General features: G+C 40.1%; 1 protein-coding gene across 1 annotated transcript in view; it reads left to right on the forward strand.

Annotated features, from left to right (window-relative positions):
- Positions 1 to 16,625, forward strand: part of PACRG (parkin coregulated) — a 650,764-nt gene that overhangs the window by 401,486 nt on the left and 232,653 nt on the right. Inside the window, exon 3 of the mRNA XM_088451815.1 lies at positions 11,676 to 11,847. Coding sequence (XP_088307941.1) covers positions 11,676 to 11,847 — 172 coding nt within the window. The remainder of the gene's footprint in view (positions 1 to 11,675; positions 11,848 to 16,625) is intronic.

Here is a 16,625-nt window from a genome sequence, read left to right on the forward strand (position 1 = left end):
TTGTAAACATTCTCTAGAACATTTGTTCAGGCATTTATAGTTATTGAAATCTACAAAAGGTTTACAAACATGTTCAAGCAATAAAACCCCCTGTTCCTCGTCTGAATTCATCATAGCTGTGCCAGTCGTCCTAAGTGCCACACACAACCTTTTCCTTCCAGGAATTTTAATCAAACAGTTTTGTCGCAAAATATGTACCCATATCGTAATTGTACACACAGAGAATCTAAATATGATATAAAAAAAACAAACTCCCTGCTGCACATAATAACTAGATGTATTTATTAGAATAATAATAATGAATACCATCTTAATTTACAGGTGTGGCCAGGGACAAATTTGAGTAGGGGTCCAACAATGCAACTCTCTCCTCGTGTGCCTGTCAATTCGGTTCTTCAAAGCATGTGCGTCCAGCTCATTCACCACTAACTGCAGACCTCTGTTCTGTTCTTTGGAGAGCAGAGGTTTCGGTGTGGAGGGTGCAAGTACTTCAGTGGGGGTGACCTAGTATTACATAGTTGTCTTCCCAGCAAATTATATAAAGAAGAGGTTATATTCTATTTACATGACTACTTATGTATGCTGGTATGGACTTATGTTTTATTAGGAGGGATTATTAGCATTATTAACAATGCTAATAAAATTATCTATTAGTAAGTTGCTATTAATAAGGGTATGACTTTCCTCATGTTATTTTAATGTATAGCATACATGAAAACCTAGTCATCTCACTGAGACAAGAAATACATTTATCAATGTTCTTGTCAACCAAATTAAACTACTTAATAAGCATAGTTTAAATGCAATTGCTTAGCATTTACAGCTAATGTTAAATATAATTCTGAAATGTTGGTGGCAGTTAATGGATAGTACAAGATTCATGGTGGCTTTAGTATACTGTGAAATATTCAATATATTTACATTGCTCTGTGTTATGAAAAGGGAACTCCACACATTTATTTATTTCCTACTTCCTTAGTGCTGCAGATAAACTAATACGATTTTCAATCACAAGGCGGCAGAAAAAAATGTTTTGCACTTTTTGCATATTGCACTAACGTAACTTCTGGATATTAAACAATTGGCTAATGAAAAAATTAAATCAAAATTGCTAGCAAAATGAATATGCGTATGTGTAATACATTTTGTAGGAAGGAAACTATATTTTGCCAAGCAATCTGTATCCATATAAAATAGATAAAAATTTCAAATAGCATAGATAGGGGAAAAAACCCTTATTAGAAAACATGGCATACCCTTAATCTATACTGAAAGGCTATAAATGCATTACCCTCTGCCATGGATTATCTCTCACCCATTCTTTCCTCCCTCCAGCACTAAAGTAGTTAATTAAGCAAGCTGCTTAAATAACCTTGAAAGGTCATGTTATAGGAATACTTATTCCAGAAATTGAAAACGCACAGAAATAAGGCCTTGAAACATTGCCAAATGATCAATTTCTTAATTGAAAATGTCCTATATAAAGTGAGTAATACAGACCAAAATGAATAGCAGTTAGAAGGTGAAGTCACACATACATTGGATTTCCAGTTAAATAAAAAAAAGCGCTGTGACAGTTCTCTTAAATAATAAAAATTGATTCATGATGTTAGCGAAAGGGTGTTAGCAGTCGAATTCAGTGCACAGCAGACAAAGCATACTATACTACGGGCATATAAGTAACCCATAGCACTTATAGAGTAAGCTTGTGACCACATCACTCTTACTTATGTTGCCATATAATATCCCAAAAACAGCCAAAAATGGAAACAGGATACATGATACAGTAATATGTCTATTTGAATCCAATGTCATTCTTTGGCTATCTTGTCAGTTATTCACACACGTATGGCTCCTTTACATAGAGATACAAAACATTTTTGTTCTAATGTCTGCATTAGGAGATAGTACTATTTTTAAGGGGACACAATTAAACATAACTGGCTTCTCATACAAATGCTACAATCCCAAAGTCTTCAGGACAATGTTCTATTCTAGTTCTCATCCTACTTATCAAATTATTCTTTCAGTGTCTGCTTCTTTTGCCTCTCCTAGGAACAAAATATAATGATAAAACAGACTAGATAGGACTATGACAAGGGCTGAGGGTACGGCAACTGTCTCTCTTGCAAGGCAAGTGGTAGTCACAGGGTGAGGAGGCAGTTTTGCACTTAATTAGTCTATACACAAGGTAAGGATGAGCATACAATATCACAGATTGGAGATAAAAGGTTATAGAGCACAGATGGCATGGATCACTCTAAGACAAGAACAAAAGGAAAGAGGGCCATGCCCATGAGAACTTTGAGTATAGGGTGGGGTGTACAGTGAGTGGATGAACTGTGATGAAGGGCAGGCCAAGAGTGGAGATGTAAGTGGAGAAAAAGGAGGAGGGCTGGCAGACTTTAATGAAAACATGTATTTTGAGTGCACATTTGAAGCTAGAGAGACTGGTAGAAAGACTGACTTGGCAAGAGAGTACAGTATGCTCCAGAAGAGGGGGACAGAGTGGCAGAAATCTTGGAGACAGGAAAGAGAATTGGTAACCAGGGTGAATGTGAAGTTGTTATCAGTGGAATAGTAGATGGGGCTGAAGGGCTTTAGACAGAAAAGAGGTTTGAGATGTAGGAGGAGAGAAGTGATTAGTGACTTAATCTGTGAGCATGAGGAGTTTGCATTGGACTCTAAGGAGGATATGGATCCAGGTTGCAGAGGAAAAGCTTATACTAAGAGGAGACATAATCGAGGATGGAGAGAGGTCAGTGGAGTAAAGTTATATCTGAGTGTCATCAGTATAGAGGTGGTATTTTAAACCGAAGGTGCTGATGAGGTTTCCAAAGAAGGAGATGTAAAGGTGAAGAGGAGAGGGCCATACCCTAGAAATAGTTGGGATAAAGTTTCAGAGATAGATACATAGAATGAATCATTAATAATGTTAACAAAGTAAGGAGTGACTTATTAGTGGACAGACTCACAGAGACTTATGGAATGGAGCGTTAGAAGGAAATGGGGTTTTTAACAGTGTCAAAGTCAGGAGACAGATCTAAGAGGATAAAACATGAGAAGCTACCATTGGCTTTGGTGGTGAGAAGTTCATTTGGGACTATGCTGAGGGCAATTTCTGTAGAGTGGAGAGAACAGAAACTAGTTTGCAAAGAGTCAAGAAGGAACTGGTAGCAATGGTAGCTAGTGAGAGGGAGGCAGGCAAACCTTTCTAGAAACTTTGAGGCATAGGGGAGGAGTGAGATATAGGGGTAGTTAGAAAGAGATGGGGTCAAGTGAGGGTTTCTGGTTAGACAAAGGGCATGCTTGAAGGATTAGGGGACAGTGGCAGATGATAAAAGGACAGATTGAAGAGAAATGCAAGGTAGGAGCAGATTGCAGGAGAGATTGAGCAAAGAAGTTTGGAGGGAATATGGTTCAGGTGAAGGGGGAGATTTTGAGAAGAAGATATAGATTTCATCCCAATCTTGGGGGAAAGGAGGACAATGTGGGCAGGGAAGTAGGGGAAGTAGATGAAGGAATTGGAGTGAGGAGATGTACTTGATAATGGTGTCACTCTTGAAAGTGAAATAAGTGGTGAAGTCAAGTGCAGAGAAGTACAGTAGGAGTGGCAAAGGAAGGAAGTTGAGAGTGGTGGAAAGGCAGTGTGGATTGAATGATTATGAAAGGATGGGAGATTTAAAGACTGCTTAGTGTGGGTCAGAGCAGATCTGTAGGAAGAGAGTATGAATTGTAAAAGTAGCAAATCACAGTGAGAACATGATTTCCCCCATTACAGTTCAGCAATGCAGGAGCATTCCTGAAGTTAATATATGAGTTTACAATGTTAGGGTTGAGGTGCAGACCAATAGAGACTGAGAGTGAAAGCCAGGGTGTCAGAGTCACTGGTGGACTGGTAAAGTGAAGTGTTGTAAAGGGAAACAGCTTGATCAAGGCAGGAGAGTCTACCGATTGGAGAAAGGATAGAGTAATACATCCCCCTCCACCTTTACCTCTACAGTAACACATTCAACCCCTCTCACCCCTCTCTTGTAACACACTACCCCTTTGACTTCTGTAGCAACATATTTCTTCCTTCCCCTCTGTAATAGCACATTTCCCACTCAATTGTAATATATCTCACTCAACTATAGCAACACCCCCAAAAAAACTCCTCCATCCTATAGCGATATTTTCACATGCACACTTTCCTACCTGTCTTTCAGGCAGCAAGTAATACAGGGACAGCTCAGCCTCAACTCTCAGTGATACTCATTCACTCTGGTTGTCTGTTATACAGTATGTCACTGATGAGTGGTTCAGTCTCACTACAGTCACTCTAAGACCCATTACAATGTAGGACAGATATAGGGTGACTGGGGACAGAAATATTCTCCATAGCCACAAAAATGGCCTTCTGGGATACATACAGCCTGTGGGTCATATGAGTGTTTATTTATTTATTTACCTGGCACCATTCAACTCCATTCATTTATATATTTTATTATTACCTATTCTCATTGGGAATGCATGATAAATCCCCTAAACCAGCTTTCTTGCATGATGAAATGAGCATTAACATATGCACAGCTGACAATTCCTACTTCACATAGTCACATTGGTGTTTGCATATGTGACATATTTACTCTTTACTATCTGCCAGCAAGTTTACTGAAGAGTGCCTGCTGTCATTAAATTATCCTGCTCTCCCATCTGCTTCCTAATCTCTTCATTTGTAGGAAAAGCACAATTGCCTAAAAAGGAATGTTATAACCAATCACATAAACCAGACATTGACAGTTGTGGCTCTCAGTGATTCAGTTACTGTGTGGTTTGTGGGTGATACATTGAGGTCTATCTGTCTGAAAGTGGAAGATTCAGGAAGCCCTAATACTATCCTATCCCATTTTCAAGCTTCAGGCAGCAGGTGCCTAGAAGGTTATTATTGGAAATTTTAATCCCGGTATCCCTGTATCGCTATCTCACAACAGCTGCATATGCTGCTATACCTCAAATCATACCACTGAATGCAGAGTTACACAAAAGCAGCATTATTGTGGAAAATACTGTATCATTAATGCAGAATATATTTTTAAATATTAGCAAGTTTAACAATAAAAATAACTAATTTCTAACAGTATAAGAAGAGTATGTTCCTTGTTTTCCATTTATCACATTCCACTTTTTGAGAAAACAAAGAAACATCCGATTAAGCGGTGCTATGAATTGAGTTTTAATATTAGGGTCTAAACATTATTAAGATTTTTTTAATCAAGGGAGAGGTACCACAATTTACCACTAACACATTTGGCATAACACTTCACAAATTAGTTTTTGTTTTCAGATCATAAAATAGGTTTTCCTTTATATTAAACTATAATCATATGGCTAATTAATTTAACACAAATATTTTTCCTGTTTGTGATGCCCAAACAAATGTTGTGCTAGTGGCCAAAATGGGCAGAGAGCAGAACATATAGAAAGAAGTTAGACACTGGAGGTTTAAGGCTAAATAAGATGTTAACGTGATATTTTAGGATTGTATTCAGTTATCTCACTCAGAGAATTCCACAAAATGAGACTAATGGTATGGCCACATTATCATTTATTTGTGCGGACTTGTTATAAACTGAAATAGAGCGTTCAATAATGATGCAGTAACAAGTTTTCACACTCCTTTGATACTAAAATGAGTTGTTATTATATTGGTTTTACTTTTGCTGTTATACTATGGTGAAATCATCAGTGGCCATGACCAGGATGTAGTCCGGAAGCCGGCGGTTGAAATGCTGAACGCCGGCTTCCCGAGAATGAAATCCCGGCATGGGACTAATGATAGGCGTCTAAATACTGCCGCCGATCATTAGCCCCATGCCGAACTTTCGACGCCCGGCATACCGAACATAGGTAAGCCGGGCGTCAGGAGGTGATAGCCGCGGAGGGGGAGGGTTAGGTTTAGGGACTCCGGGGGTCTTAGTGTTTGGCACCCCTCTGGGAGGGCTAGGGGTCAGGCTAGGGGAAGGGGGCATCAGCGTCAGGCACCCCCCCGGGGGGAGCTTAGGTTTAGAAACCCCCGGGGAGGGTTAGGGTGCGGGGAGGGGGGTTAGGTTTAGGCACCCGTGGGGGGAGGTTAGGGTTAGGCACTTGGGAGGAGGTTAGGTTTAGGCACCCCTAAGGGTGGGTTAGGGTTAGGGGGGGGAGAGGGGAGGGTTAGGGGTCTTACTTACCTCTGTCGGGATCTTCATGAGCCGGCCTTCCAGAGTCGGTATTTAATCCGCTGGGCTTAGGTCCGGCAGTAATTCGTACCAAGGGCCTGATTCAGAGCCGCTCGTAAGCGGCCACTCGTTCGCTATGAGCGATGTTCGCACAACTGCGCATGCGTATGGGTCGTAATGTGCATGCGCAAACCAGTCATTGCGGTCGGAAATCGTGCGCTCGCAAAACAGCGAGGGGCTGCTAATTTGATTGACAGAATGTACCGTTTGTGGGTGGTAACAGGGGAAGGTGCTTGAAAACGGGGGAGTGGAGATCCGAACGCAGGCGTGCCAAACAGTCAAAAGGGCGTTTATTGGGAGTGCATAATTAGTAAAGGAGCGTCATCGACCACGTCACTTGGTTGTCTTTTAGCCTGAACTGCCGCAGTGATTGCGGTAGGAAAAACCTACCACAAGCACTGCGAGCCGTTCAGATGCTTTTCGATGTACCCAATTGATCGAATAAATACCGGAGATGACTTGTGATGCGAACGGCAAAGTGGCGTCTTTGACAAAATAGCGAGCGCATTTTTCGTTCGCTCGCTCAGACACAGAGACGTCAACAAACCGCAAAGAGCGAGCGCTCAATTTAAATAGCCGGCCCTTTTTTTCGAAAACCGTCCGCAAATAGCGTCCGGCTCTGAATCAGGCCCCGATTCCGCTGTGACCACCACTATGGTGTTTTAATGGAAATACCTCTCAACCTACTGCAAATTGGGATGAACAGGAATGTATATGCCCTGAGATCAGGATTTTTTGGGAGGCAGCACCACAGGTAAATGATGGCAACGTGCCAGTGTGCACTGTAATGAGAGCTGTAGCAAAGATTCAGCAAAGTAGGTAGAGAGGGAGAAGCCATACTTGATGCAGGTTTGCTTAAGTTCTACTCAGAGAAGTACGTAGATGTGCTAAAATCAGCTTTACCATATACATTATTTCAAAGGCCTCAATTGAATTTATTTACAACCAAATAATTAAGGGTGCAGTTACTTTTAATATGTTTTATGAATTCACTATATTGTTACTTTGTTATATGTTTGCATTCTCTGGGTAGTTTGTGATTTTATATTTCACAAAAATATTTTAGATTTCTATATTTATATAGAATGATACAAGTGCATACTGTAGCTAAAAGTTTCTATGAAGATCATTGACTTTTTTTAAGTAAACTTCAATTATGAGTTGTTTGTCCTGTGGAGTTATTTGATTCTGAATAAAAACATCAGTCATTACTTTTCAACCCGCCCTCATATATCTGTGAATGCTGCAGAAAGATGACATATATTTTTAGGATGAGTAGTTTCTTTTTTTCAGTCACAAATTAATCAGCTCCTGAGACAAATCAATAAAAACAAAATTGTGATCTGTGCATATTTGCATTTATACATATGATCACAGTGATTATCACTGTACCTGAAATTTACAACTGTCTTTAGCTAAAAAGCATTACTGTACATATAATCATAAACTGACTGGAGCCAGGAACTACCACTATCCATTTACTTACCAACTGACTAATGCTGGGTACACACTGACAGATATATTGGCTGATCAACTGATCGGCCAATATATCTGCTGCACGTTGGCCAGTGTGTACCAGCAATATGTCTGTCAATGGTGTCGTTCACAGACATATCGCATTGGCTGCGCTGCACAGCCAATGGTTAGATATGTCTGCATACATATCTGACCATCTGACACCCCCCCCGCATGCTGAGACACACCCCCGACTCGCCCCCCCGGCCGCCGGGTTCCGTTGTGGCATGCAGATGATGGTTGTTCAGTGTGTATGAACAACCATTATCTGCAGATATATCGCTTAGGTGTGCACCCACCATAACAACTAGTGCTATATCTGCAGTACCAATTGTATGGAGCCAGGTACTAGCACAATGCCTGTAATCATTACCTAGAGACAGGAACTCACAAATCACCTGTAATCACCAAGCACCAAGATTTAGCACAATATACATATGATCACCCGGATGTAGTCAAGTGAACGGCGGCCGCAAGGCTGTCGGTCACAATCCCGATGGCAGAATGCCGGCTAGGGATGTATGATAGCTGTCAAGATACCGACGCCTATCATAATCCCTGAAGCAGGAATCCAGAACTAAGTGGTCCCTAACGAGGTCCGGGACACGCGTCTTCTTAGCTGTGGGAGGGGGGAGGGTTAGGTTAGGGGGCTCCCAGGGGGGACTTAAGGTTAGGCACCCCCCCCGGGAGAGTTAGGGCTAGGCTAGAGGCAGGGAGGGTTAGGGTTAGGCACCCATCGGGGAGAGGTTAGGTTTAGGCACCCCCCTGCGGGAGTGTTAGGTTTAGGGAGTGGGGAGGGAGCATTAGGTTTAGGCACCCCTGGGGGTAGGTTAGGGTTAGGCACTAAGGGGGAGGTTAGGGTTAGGCACCCGTAAGGGAGAGTTGAGGGGGTAGGGGATGGGAGGATTAGCTTACTTCCGCTGTCAGCATTTCATCCTTTCGGGCTCACGTTGCCGGGATTTGAACTGGTGGCTAAATAACCACCTGCATTACAATCCCATTCCGTGATCAACAACTACCCAGAGCCAGACTCTAACACAGTGTACCTGTAATCACCAGCTACCCAGAGCCAGGAACTAACACGATGCCTGCTATCACAACTACCCAGAGCCAGGAACTAGCACAGTACCTGTAATCACTAGCTACCCAGAGCCAGGAACTATGATAACCAACTACCCAGAGCCAGGATCTAGCACTGTGCCGGTAATCACCAACTACCCAGAGCCAGAAACTAGCACAGTACCTGTAATCACCAGCTACCCAGAGCCAGGAACTAGCATAATGCCTGCAATCACAACTACCCTGAGCCAGGAACTATGATAACCAACTACACAGAGCCAGGAACTAGCACAGTGCCTGTAATCACCAACTACTGCGAGCCTGGAACTAGCACAGTACCTGTAATCATCAACTACTGAGAGCCAGGAACTAGCACAGTACCTGTAATCACCAACTACACAGAGCCAGGAACTAGCACAGTGCCTGTAATCATCAACTACTGAGAGCCAGGAACTAGCACAGTGCCTGTAATCATCAACTACTGAGAGCCAGGAACTAGCACATTACCTGAAATTATCATGAACTAGCACAGTAACTATGATAAAAAATTACCCAGAGCCAGGAACTAGCACAGTGCTCCAAAGCCGTAGAGACTGTTCGGGGAGGACCAGGATTTAGGTCTGAAGACCCTGCAAGCCATAGGGTAAAAATAGGGTTAGTCCACAGATACCATCTACAGCGCTGAACTGGCCACAGCCCATTAAAAATGCTTTAAAAGAGCTTAAATATTCCAAGACAATTTTTGTTGTTCCAGTAAGTATAATTTTATTTATTTTCTTTTTTTTTCTTTTATTTATATAACTATTTTGATTTATTTATGGTTTTAGTCTTTCTCTCTTTCATCTTTTCCCACTGTCAATAATCACATAATTGACACAATAATATTAGCGCTCAGCATTACATTATTAGTGCTCCAGATATGCAGTTAAACCCAGGCATACAGGCATTGGTCAACAACAGTGGTAGGCAATCTGTGTAGAATATAGCAGCCAGGAGCTTAGGATAATGCTGGGCATTGTAGTGTGCCAGGTATAAGCTGGACAAATGCACTGGTGGATGATAGCCCCAATGTCCTCAGTGTATCAGTGGTGGTATAGGGTACTTGCGGTTATTGTTACTGGCTGTACTGGAATATATTCTGGTAGTAGCTTCTGGGGTTCATCCTGTCCAAATGGAATCTGGGGACTAAAGACACGCAGAGATGCCGTGTGTGCGCAGCTGGAATCTTCCTGACTGAGCTGCGCCAGGTCCTAGTGATCGCTGGCTCAGTTTCACCTACAGGATGCTGGGGGGAGGCAGCGCAGGAGCGCACTCAATCCAACACAGACTAACTTGGAGCTGCTTTACACACACATGTGAGGCTCATGTCTTCACTGGTCTAAACAGGATTTCAACCAACACAGTCTGCTGCTCTGATCAAGTTTATCCTGCCAGCATTATCTATTCTGCAAACCTGTTTAATATTTAAAAAATAATATATAATTTTTTTTTATCCTGTGATTATTCTAAATGAGGAAAATAAACATGGCACCACAAGAAAACTAAAGCTGAGTACGCATTAGATCATATTTTCGCCCGATTCAACGGATCAGGCTGACATATCATCAAAATTTGTTACTGTATACGCACTATGTTGCTCCCGTTTGGTTGTCAGTTGCATCGTCAGGTCATCCCTGCATGCAAATCAGTCTGACAATGCGACTGACGACACCATGCAGCGGGATGCGGCGGGGGCCAACATATCAGACTGGCGGGTACTGTATAGTGTAATGTGTACAGGCCGCCCAATATGTCGGCCTGTCGCCTGTGCCATCGTCCGTCACATCGCTTTGTATACACATCATTTAGTGTGTACCCAGCTTTAGTCAGATTGGAAAAGTCAATTGCTTATTTGGATTCAGCGTAAAAAAGTATACTTAGAACACCCTTAAACAAAATTGTTGTTGACCAGTATAGTAGTCAGACATAATGAATACATGTGTATAAGAGAAGTGTGATTTACAAAGCTTTCAGAATAGTAAATATTTTTTTTTTTGTTCAAATGAAAAATGTGCCTAATAAGTAAGCTGAAAGGCACTGCTGTAAATGGGAAAATCCTATGCTATTCCCTGAGTGTTTTTTTGTCATCCAAGTGACCTCACAATGCTTCATGGGCATACTGTACATTGTATTATAGCGCTAACAATATGATCTTACTAACTTTGAATAAAATGGATACATTATACATTTATAAGAGGATCTCAATCCATTGCAAACTATAGGATAATATAGCTATCACACCTGCTGCATTATGTGATAACATTGAGAGTAAGTGATAATAGCCCAGCAGGACCGCTCTGCTGTGCCCAACATGTTATTTTTAAAGACCAAATGTTGGTTTACAGTTATTACAAAGATTATAATATATACAAAGTCATCTGTCATTGCTGAACAGCAAAATCAAGGACATGCACATCAGGGATTTTACAGAAAATACAATGAATGTTAGAAGACAGTACATTCTTTGTTATACTTTCTTTTACATTTTAATATTACAATCTGTACATTTATCTGTTCACTTAATTTTTAAATCTACAGGAAAATTTAGAATGACTGTGGCAACAGGAACATTATAATCTCAATAAAGTTAATCCCTTCAGGCAAACTAAAACTCATTGCCAGTCAATTAGTTTCATTTTAAATATATGCTCCCCACAATATTTCATTAATAGTTTATATCTGTAATAATATTGTTGCTGTACAAATGGTTTAAGACGTATGATCACTTTCATTAAACCTTTGCTTTTTCCATCATTTCTGTTGAATGTAATATATATCATTTATTCTTTTTTTACTTCTTTTTAGGTGGAGATTGAAAAATTGGACTATCATCACTACTTGCCTCTATTCTTTGACGGGCTTTGTGAAATGACACATCCTTATGAGTTTTTTGCACGTCAAGGAGTCCATGACATGTTAGAGCATGGGGGACCAAAGATTCTGCCTGTCATTCCACAGCTTATTATACCTATAAAAAGTAAGTGCTCTATGTGATTGAAACAGACTAAATGCTGAGTCATTTGCTAATTTTATAGTATACCTGCAAAACGTAGCATTACTATGATTCGAGGACACCAAAACTTTATTTGACTCCATAATATTATGAGTGCTGCTGTCATATTTCTTGAAATAAATAATACTACTAAAATTGAAAGGTCCTCTGTGAATAAACAACTCCCCTTCATTTATTAAAGATACTTCTCCAATAAATGCCTCCAAGCCTCTCTATAAAGCTTCCAGAGCACCTTATGGAGTAAAAATTTCCTCTTACCTTCAATTTACACCTTTGTCTCCATGGAGTCATCTTTTATATAGGACTGACTGTGAAATGATATTGTGTTACGTCTAATGTTTCTAAATGCAGGCACAATTTTTAACAACTTTGTTTTTTATTGCAATTGGCAGCGTAATGTATTTCCCCTGGTGTCCATTAAGTCATAAACCTGGGAATGATATGAGCACTTCTAAATTATCTGTAAAGGAGTAGAGCTCTTCTTACTAAACGATTTATTAAAAAACATAAAGCTTCAATTTAAAACAGAAAATCAAAAATTAAGTTCCTATAAAATGGTGCTGATCCTACCCTAAATGTAGTTGATATTGTAGGACCTACACTTTCACTCTTTATACTTTGCATGCACAGTGTTGCATATTTGGCAACCAAGTTGAAACATTTATAGTGACAGGTCTAGTGCAAATTACCATAAAACTTTGCTGGATGTCTCAATACTAGGATTCAGGTCTTTCCCTAGGCTTTTATCCAGATAAGGTGCTCAACATCCAGAGAAAGGATGGCAACTGTTGTTCTTTACGTCAATACCATCATGTGGCCCATGCTTTCCTACCAGAGTGCCACAAAGGAAAATAAAAAAATGGACATGATAAATGCATGTACGCATGGCATGCCTGATCTGGGTTTGATTTTATATAGCCAATTAAATATATGAAACTTTGTTATATAAAATAACTATTATAAAATGCATCACCTATAATCCTCATCTGACTGCTATTCAATGCAGAGACTACACAATACACAGAATTCTAGTGACTTCTGTACAATTCTAATAACATCTCTACAATAAAGAGAACATTCTAATGACATATACAGTACATTTTGTAAACATCATTCTGGTGACTGATTTGCTATCATTCTAATGGCCTGTAAAAAGCACAGAGCATTCTAGTTAGTGATATACACTACATAAAGCATTTTAGTGATACCTATAGAATACAGAGAACCATCTAGTGACCAACATACTCATACTATACAAAGAGTATGCTAGTGACCTCTGTACAATACAGAGTACCTTAATAAACAATAAGCAACATTCTACTGAACACTTACAATCTATAAGACATTCTAGTGACCTCTATACAATATTGCCAGAGACTTCCCATAAAGTTGGAGTATACTGGGCATACTATAGAATTAGTTTAATCTCTTTTCGGTTTTTTTACTACTTGATCTTTACCAACCAGCTATTTATCCTAGTAAAAATAGTGAATGAGGGAAAATTGTTAAGAATATGAACGTTCCGATCACAATTTCTTGAGTTCTAAATATAGCTCAGTTTACATAAGAGTAGGTCAGAAATGTAATCAGGAGCAGTGTGATGGAGTGTAGGGAAAGGACATGAACCACAGGGTATAATGATTGAGTGCAGGGATTAGCACAGAAGGACAGCAGATATGGAGTGACCAGAAATGTGAGCCAACCCAGTGATAAAAGTATAGGCAAGTTTTACTGTATTCAAGTACCCATCATCCCCCTGCTATAAAATACTGTTTAGAATGGAAATAAATGGTTTTGTGCTGCAATTTTTAGCACTAAGACTTTTTTAGAGAAGAGCATGCATAAGTGTGCTACATGTACTCTATGAAGATCTTAGTATTTTTAGTAGTAGTTTTCTTGATCCATCATGGCAATATAAATTATATTTAATCATTTAGCTGACAATGAAAAAAAAAATATTTTTAAAATGTCTTTAAAAAAATATTTTTAAATATTTATTTAAAAAAGAAATATACCTAGGGAGTGTTTTGCAATCCCTGGGTCTATAGTCCCCCAATGTAAAATCACTCCCCAGTAGTATCAATCCCCAACCCTCTAATAGTAATAGATCCAAATGCTCTGACCCCCACCCCATGTGTCAATGGGTCTCCACTGTATTGGTACCCCCTGCCCATGTTTCAATATATATAGTTTTATATTTCTAAAATACCCCCCTCAGCGGCCAAGAATTATTTTGGTTGGGCCTACCCACCACCCTAACCCCCCATTGCCAAAAGATACCCTCATTACCCCCCTCCACCTGTGCCATTGCCCAACCCCCTCATCTTTTTGCAGCATACAGCGGGTGTTGGGTAGAGGAACTGTTATCAGTCCCCCATGCTGCAGCTGATATCTGCACATGCATACTTGTGCTCAGAGTAGAACCATTCACACGCATTCTGGGGCGCAATTTCGAGAGTAATGTTGGCAGTTACAAGCCACGACTTCTCTCCCTGGAGGACCTGAGCAGAAGGAGGAGATCAGTTATGCACATGTGCAGAATAAATTTCCTCCATAACAGACGGGGGATGCAGCGGCTACAGTTGGTTCCCATGTGCTAGGTAAGTGGTTAAGTTACTGTTTACAGTATTTGAAAGTTTTCTTTCAATATTGTTTATTTTCTTTTGAAAAATAAGTGTTCTAACAAACAATAAAAAATTATTTTTCAATATAGCGCTAAATAGGTTGTACATATTTTAAAGGAATTCTCACTTTGAAATGGTCTTTTTTTACATGTGTTTTTTTCCTGCACTGCATCAGTTAATTACAAATCTGACTGAGGAGCAATGTGAAGTTTGCAGAACTTAGTCATTGGAAAATATACATGCTGTATCTGTCCCTTCACAGGTTGACTTCCTGTTGTCAGTGTACAAAATAAGTAACTGTGATTTCTTTATACTTTTTTTGAATAGACTAATAACAGAGCCAATGTGAAAGAATAGACTGCCTTCTTGGGGGCTAGTGAGGTGTCAGCAGAAACTGTGGGAACAAATACCAGTCACACAAGGCAGCATTTTATAACATCAGGGCCGCAATCCATCTTTTAGTTCCTTCAAGGCTTTGACTAATAAAGGACTTTTTACATTCCCAGCAGAAACCAGCTTAATTCCCTACAGTGCCTCAGGGGCCTGGAATACATTGCTTTGTAGCAATAAAATAGGGGGGAAAATGAAAGAATAAAAAGCATATTCAGTGGTTTTATAACTGGCACATGAGTAAGGGTTAAGGGCTCTGTATCAACATATGACATCTTAACCCTGACTTGAATTCATGAGATTTCCTAAAGGCATTTGTATGTTATTGAGAGAGATTACTAACTGGACCAGGGCTAGCTCAGAAATACTAAAATGAAATTTTATTGAATGTTACCATGTCTGGTGTGTAGGAGCTGCAGTTATTGATTATAAATAAGAGTACAAAAGTCCTGCAACACTCATCCACGTGTATACATGCGTATATACTAGAATATATATACACATTTCATATGAATAAATATTGTTTAACATAGAAGTCTATCTTTTAAAAATAATTCCTGTAGACCAGAATGCTGTAAAATACTCCTTACATGCTGCATCTGACTGGCTTCTGAATCATTGTATTCATCATTATGTTCAGCCCTACATATACAGCATTTCGTATAATATAAACTTATTTCAGATGCATTGGAAAAACTACCATTGTTTCCCAATGCCAGGGAATCTGCATACAGTAGCAAACAGTTGCTAAGGTTTGCACTCCATACAAATGTACTTGAGAGCTAATAAATTAAAATAGATCTCTGAGATGGAATAACAATAATATATAGAGAAAGTAGATGTCATAACTCAAAAACAAAAATAATTTTAAGAAATGTATATCAAATATATTAATGATATGGTGTAGGCCACATAGACACACAGGCATTCAAACTCACACACCCCCAACAACTCATGTGTTCAGGCTGCCTTTAGTCATCCTCAGGTGACTTGCTATATTTGGCTGGGTCCATAATTATCCCACCTGTTTCAACAGACAGAGGGGTCTATTTACTAAGCCTTGGATGGATATAAAGTTAACGATTATAAGGTACCAGCCAATGAGCTCCTAACTGTCATTTTTCAAACACAGCCTGTGACATGGCAGTTAGGAGCTGATTGGCTGGTACCTTATATCCTTTCACTTTATCTCCATCCAAGGCTTAGTAAATAGACCCCAGAAAGCCTTATAACATGAACTGTTGGTGATACTGTTCCCCTCTGCCATATTAATAATGCAGCCATAAATGTCACTGATATGTATTTCACTGGGTTATTGAACACGAGTCACAGCATCTACACCCTGGGGTGTATTAAGAAAGGAGGGGCCCATGTGCAGTCTCCTCATGGGGCCCCCTCTTCTCTACCCAGTGGTAGACTCTAGGCACTAATCTGTGCCAGAGTGTACTGCGCATGTGCAGGTCACCAGGGAAATGGCACGGCAGCAATTTTTCCTGTGATTTTCATACTGTGCATGCGTAAAACACTGGGAAAATGGCCCTGGCGGCCATTTTCCACATGATTTGTACAGTGATGCTACAGCCAATGCGGGACTCAGGAAAAGTAAATATTGAATAAATGGAAACAGGGTGTGCAGTGTGGGCCCCCTGGATGATGGGGCCCATGTGCACTGCACACATTATAGATATGCCCCTGTCTACACCCCTTTCACACTGCAGCTTGGACCCG

Source organism: Taudactylus pleione, unplaced genomic scaffold (assembly GCF_031769625.1).
Source record: "Taudactylus pleione unplaced genomic scaffold, aTauple2 ptg000006l, whole genome shotgun sequence".
In the NCBI taxonomy this organism is placed as follows: domain Eukaryota; kingdom Metazoa; phylum Chordata; class Amphibia; order Anura; family Myobatrachidae; genus Taudactylus; species Taudactylus pleione.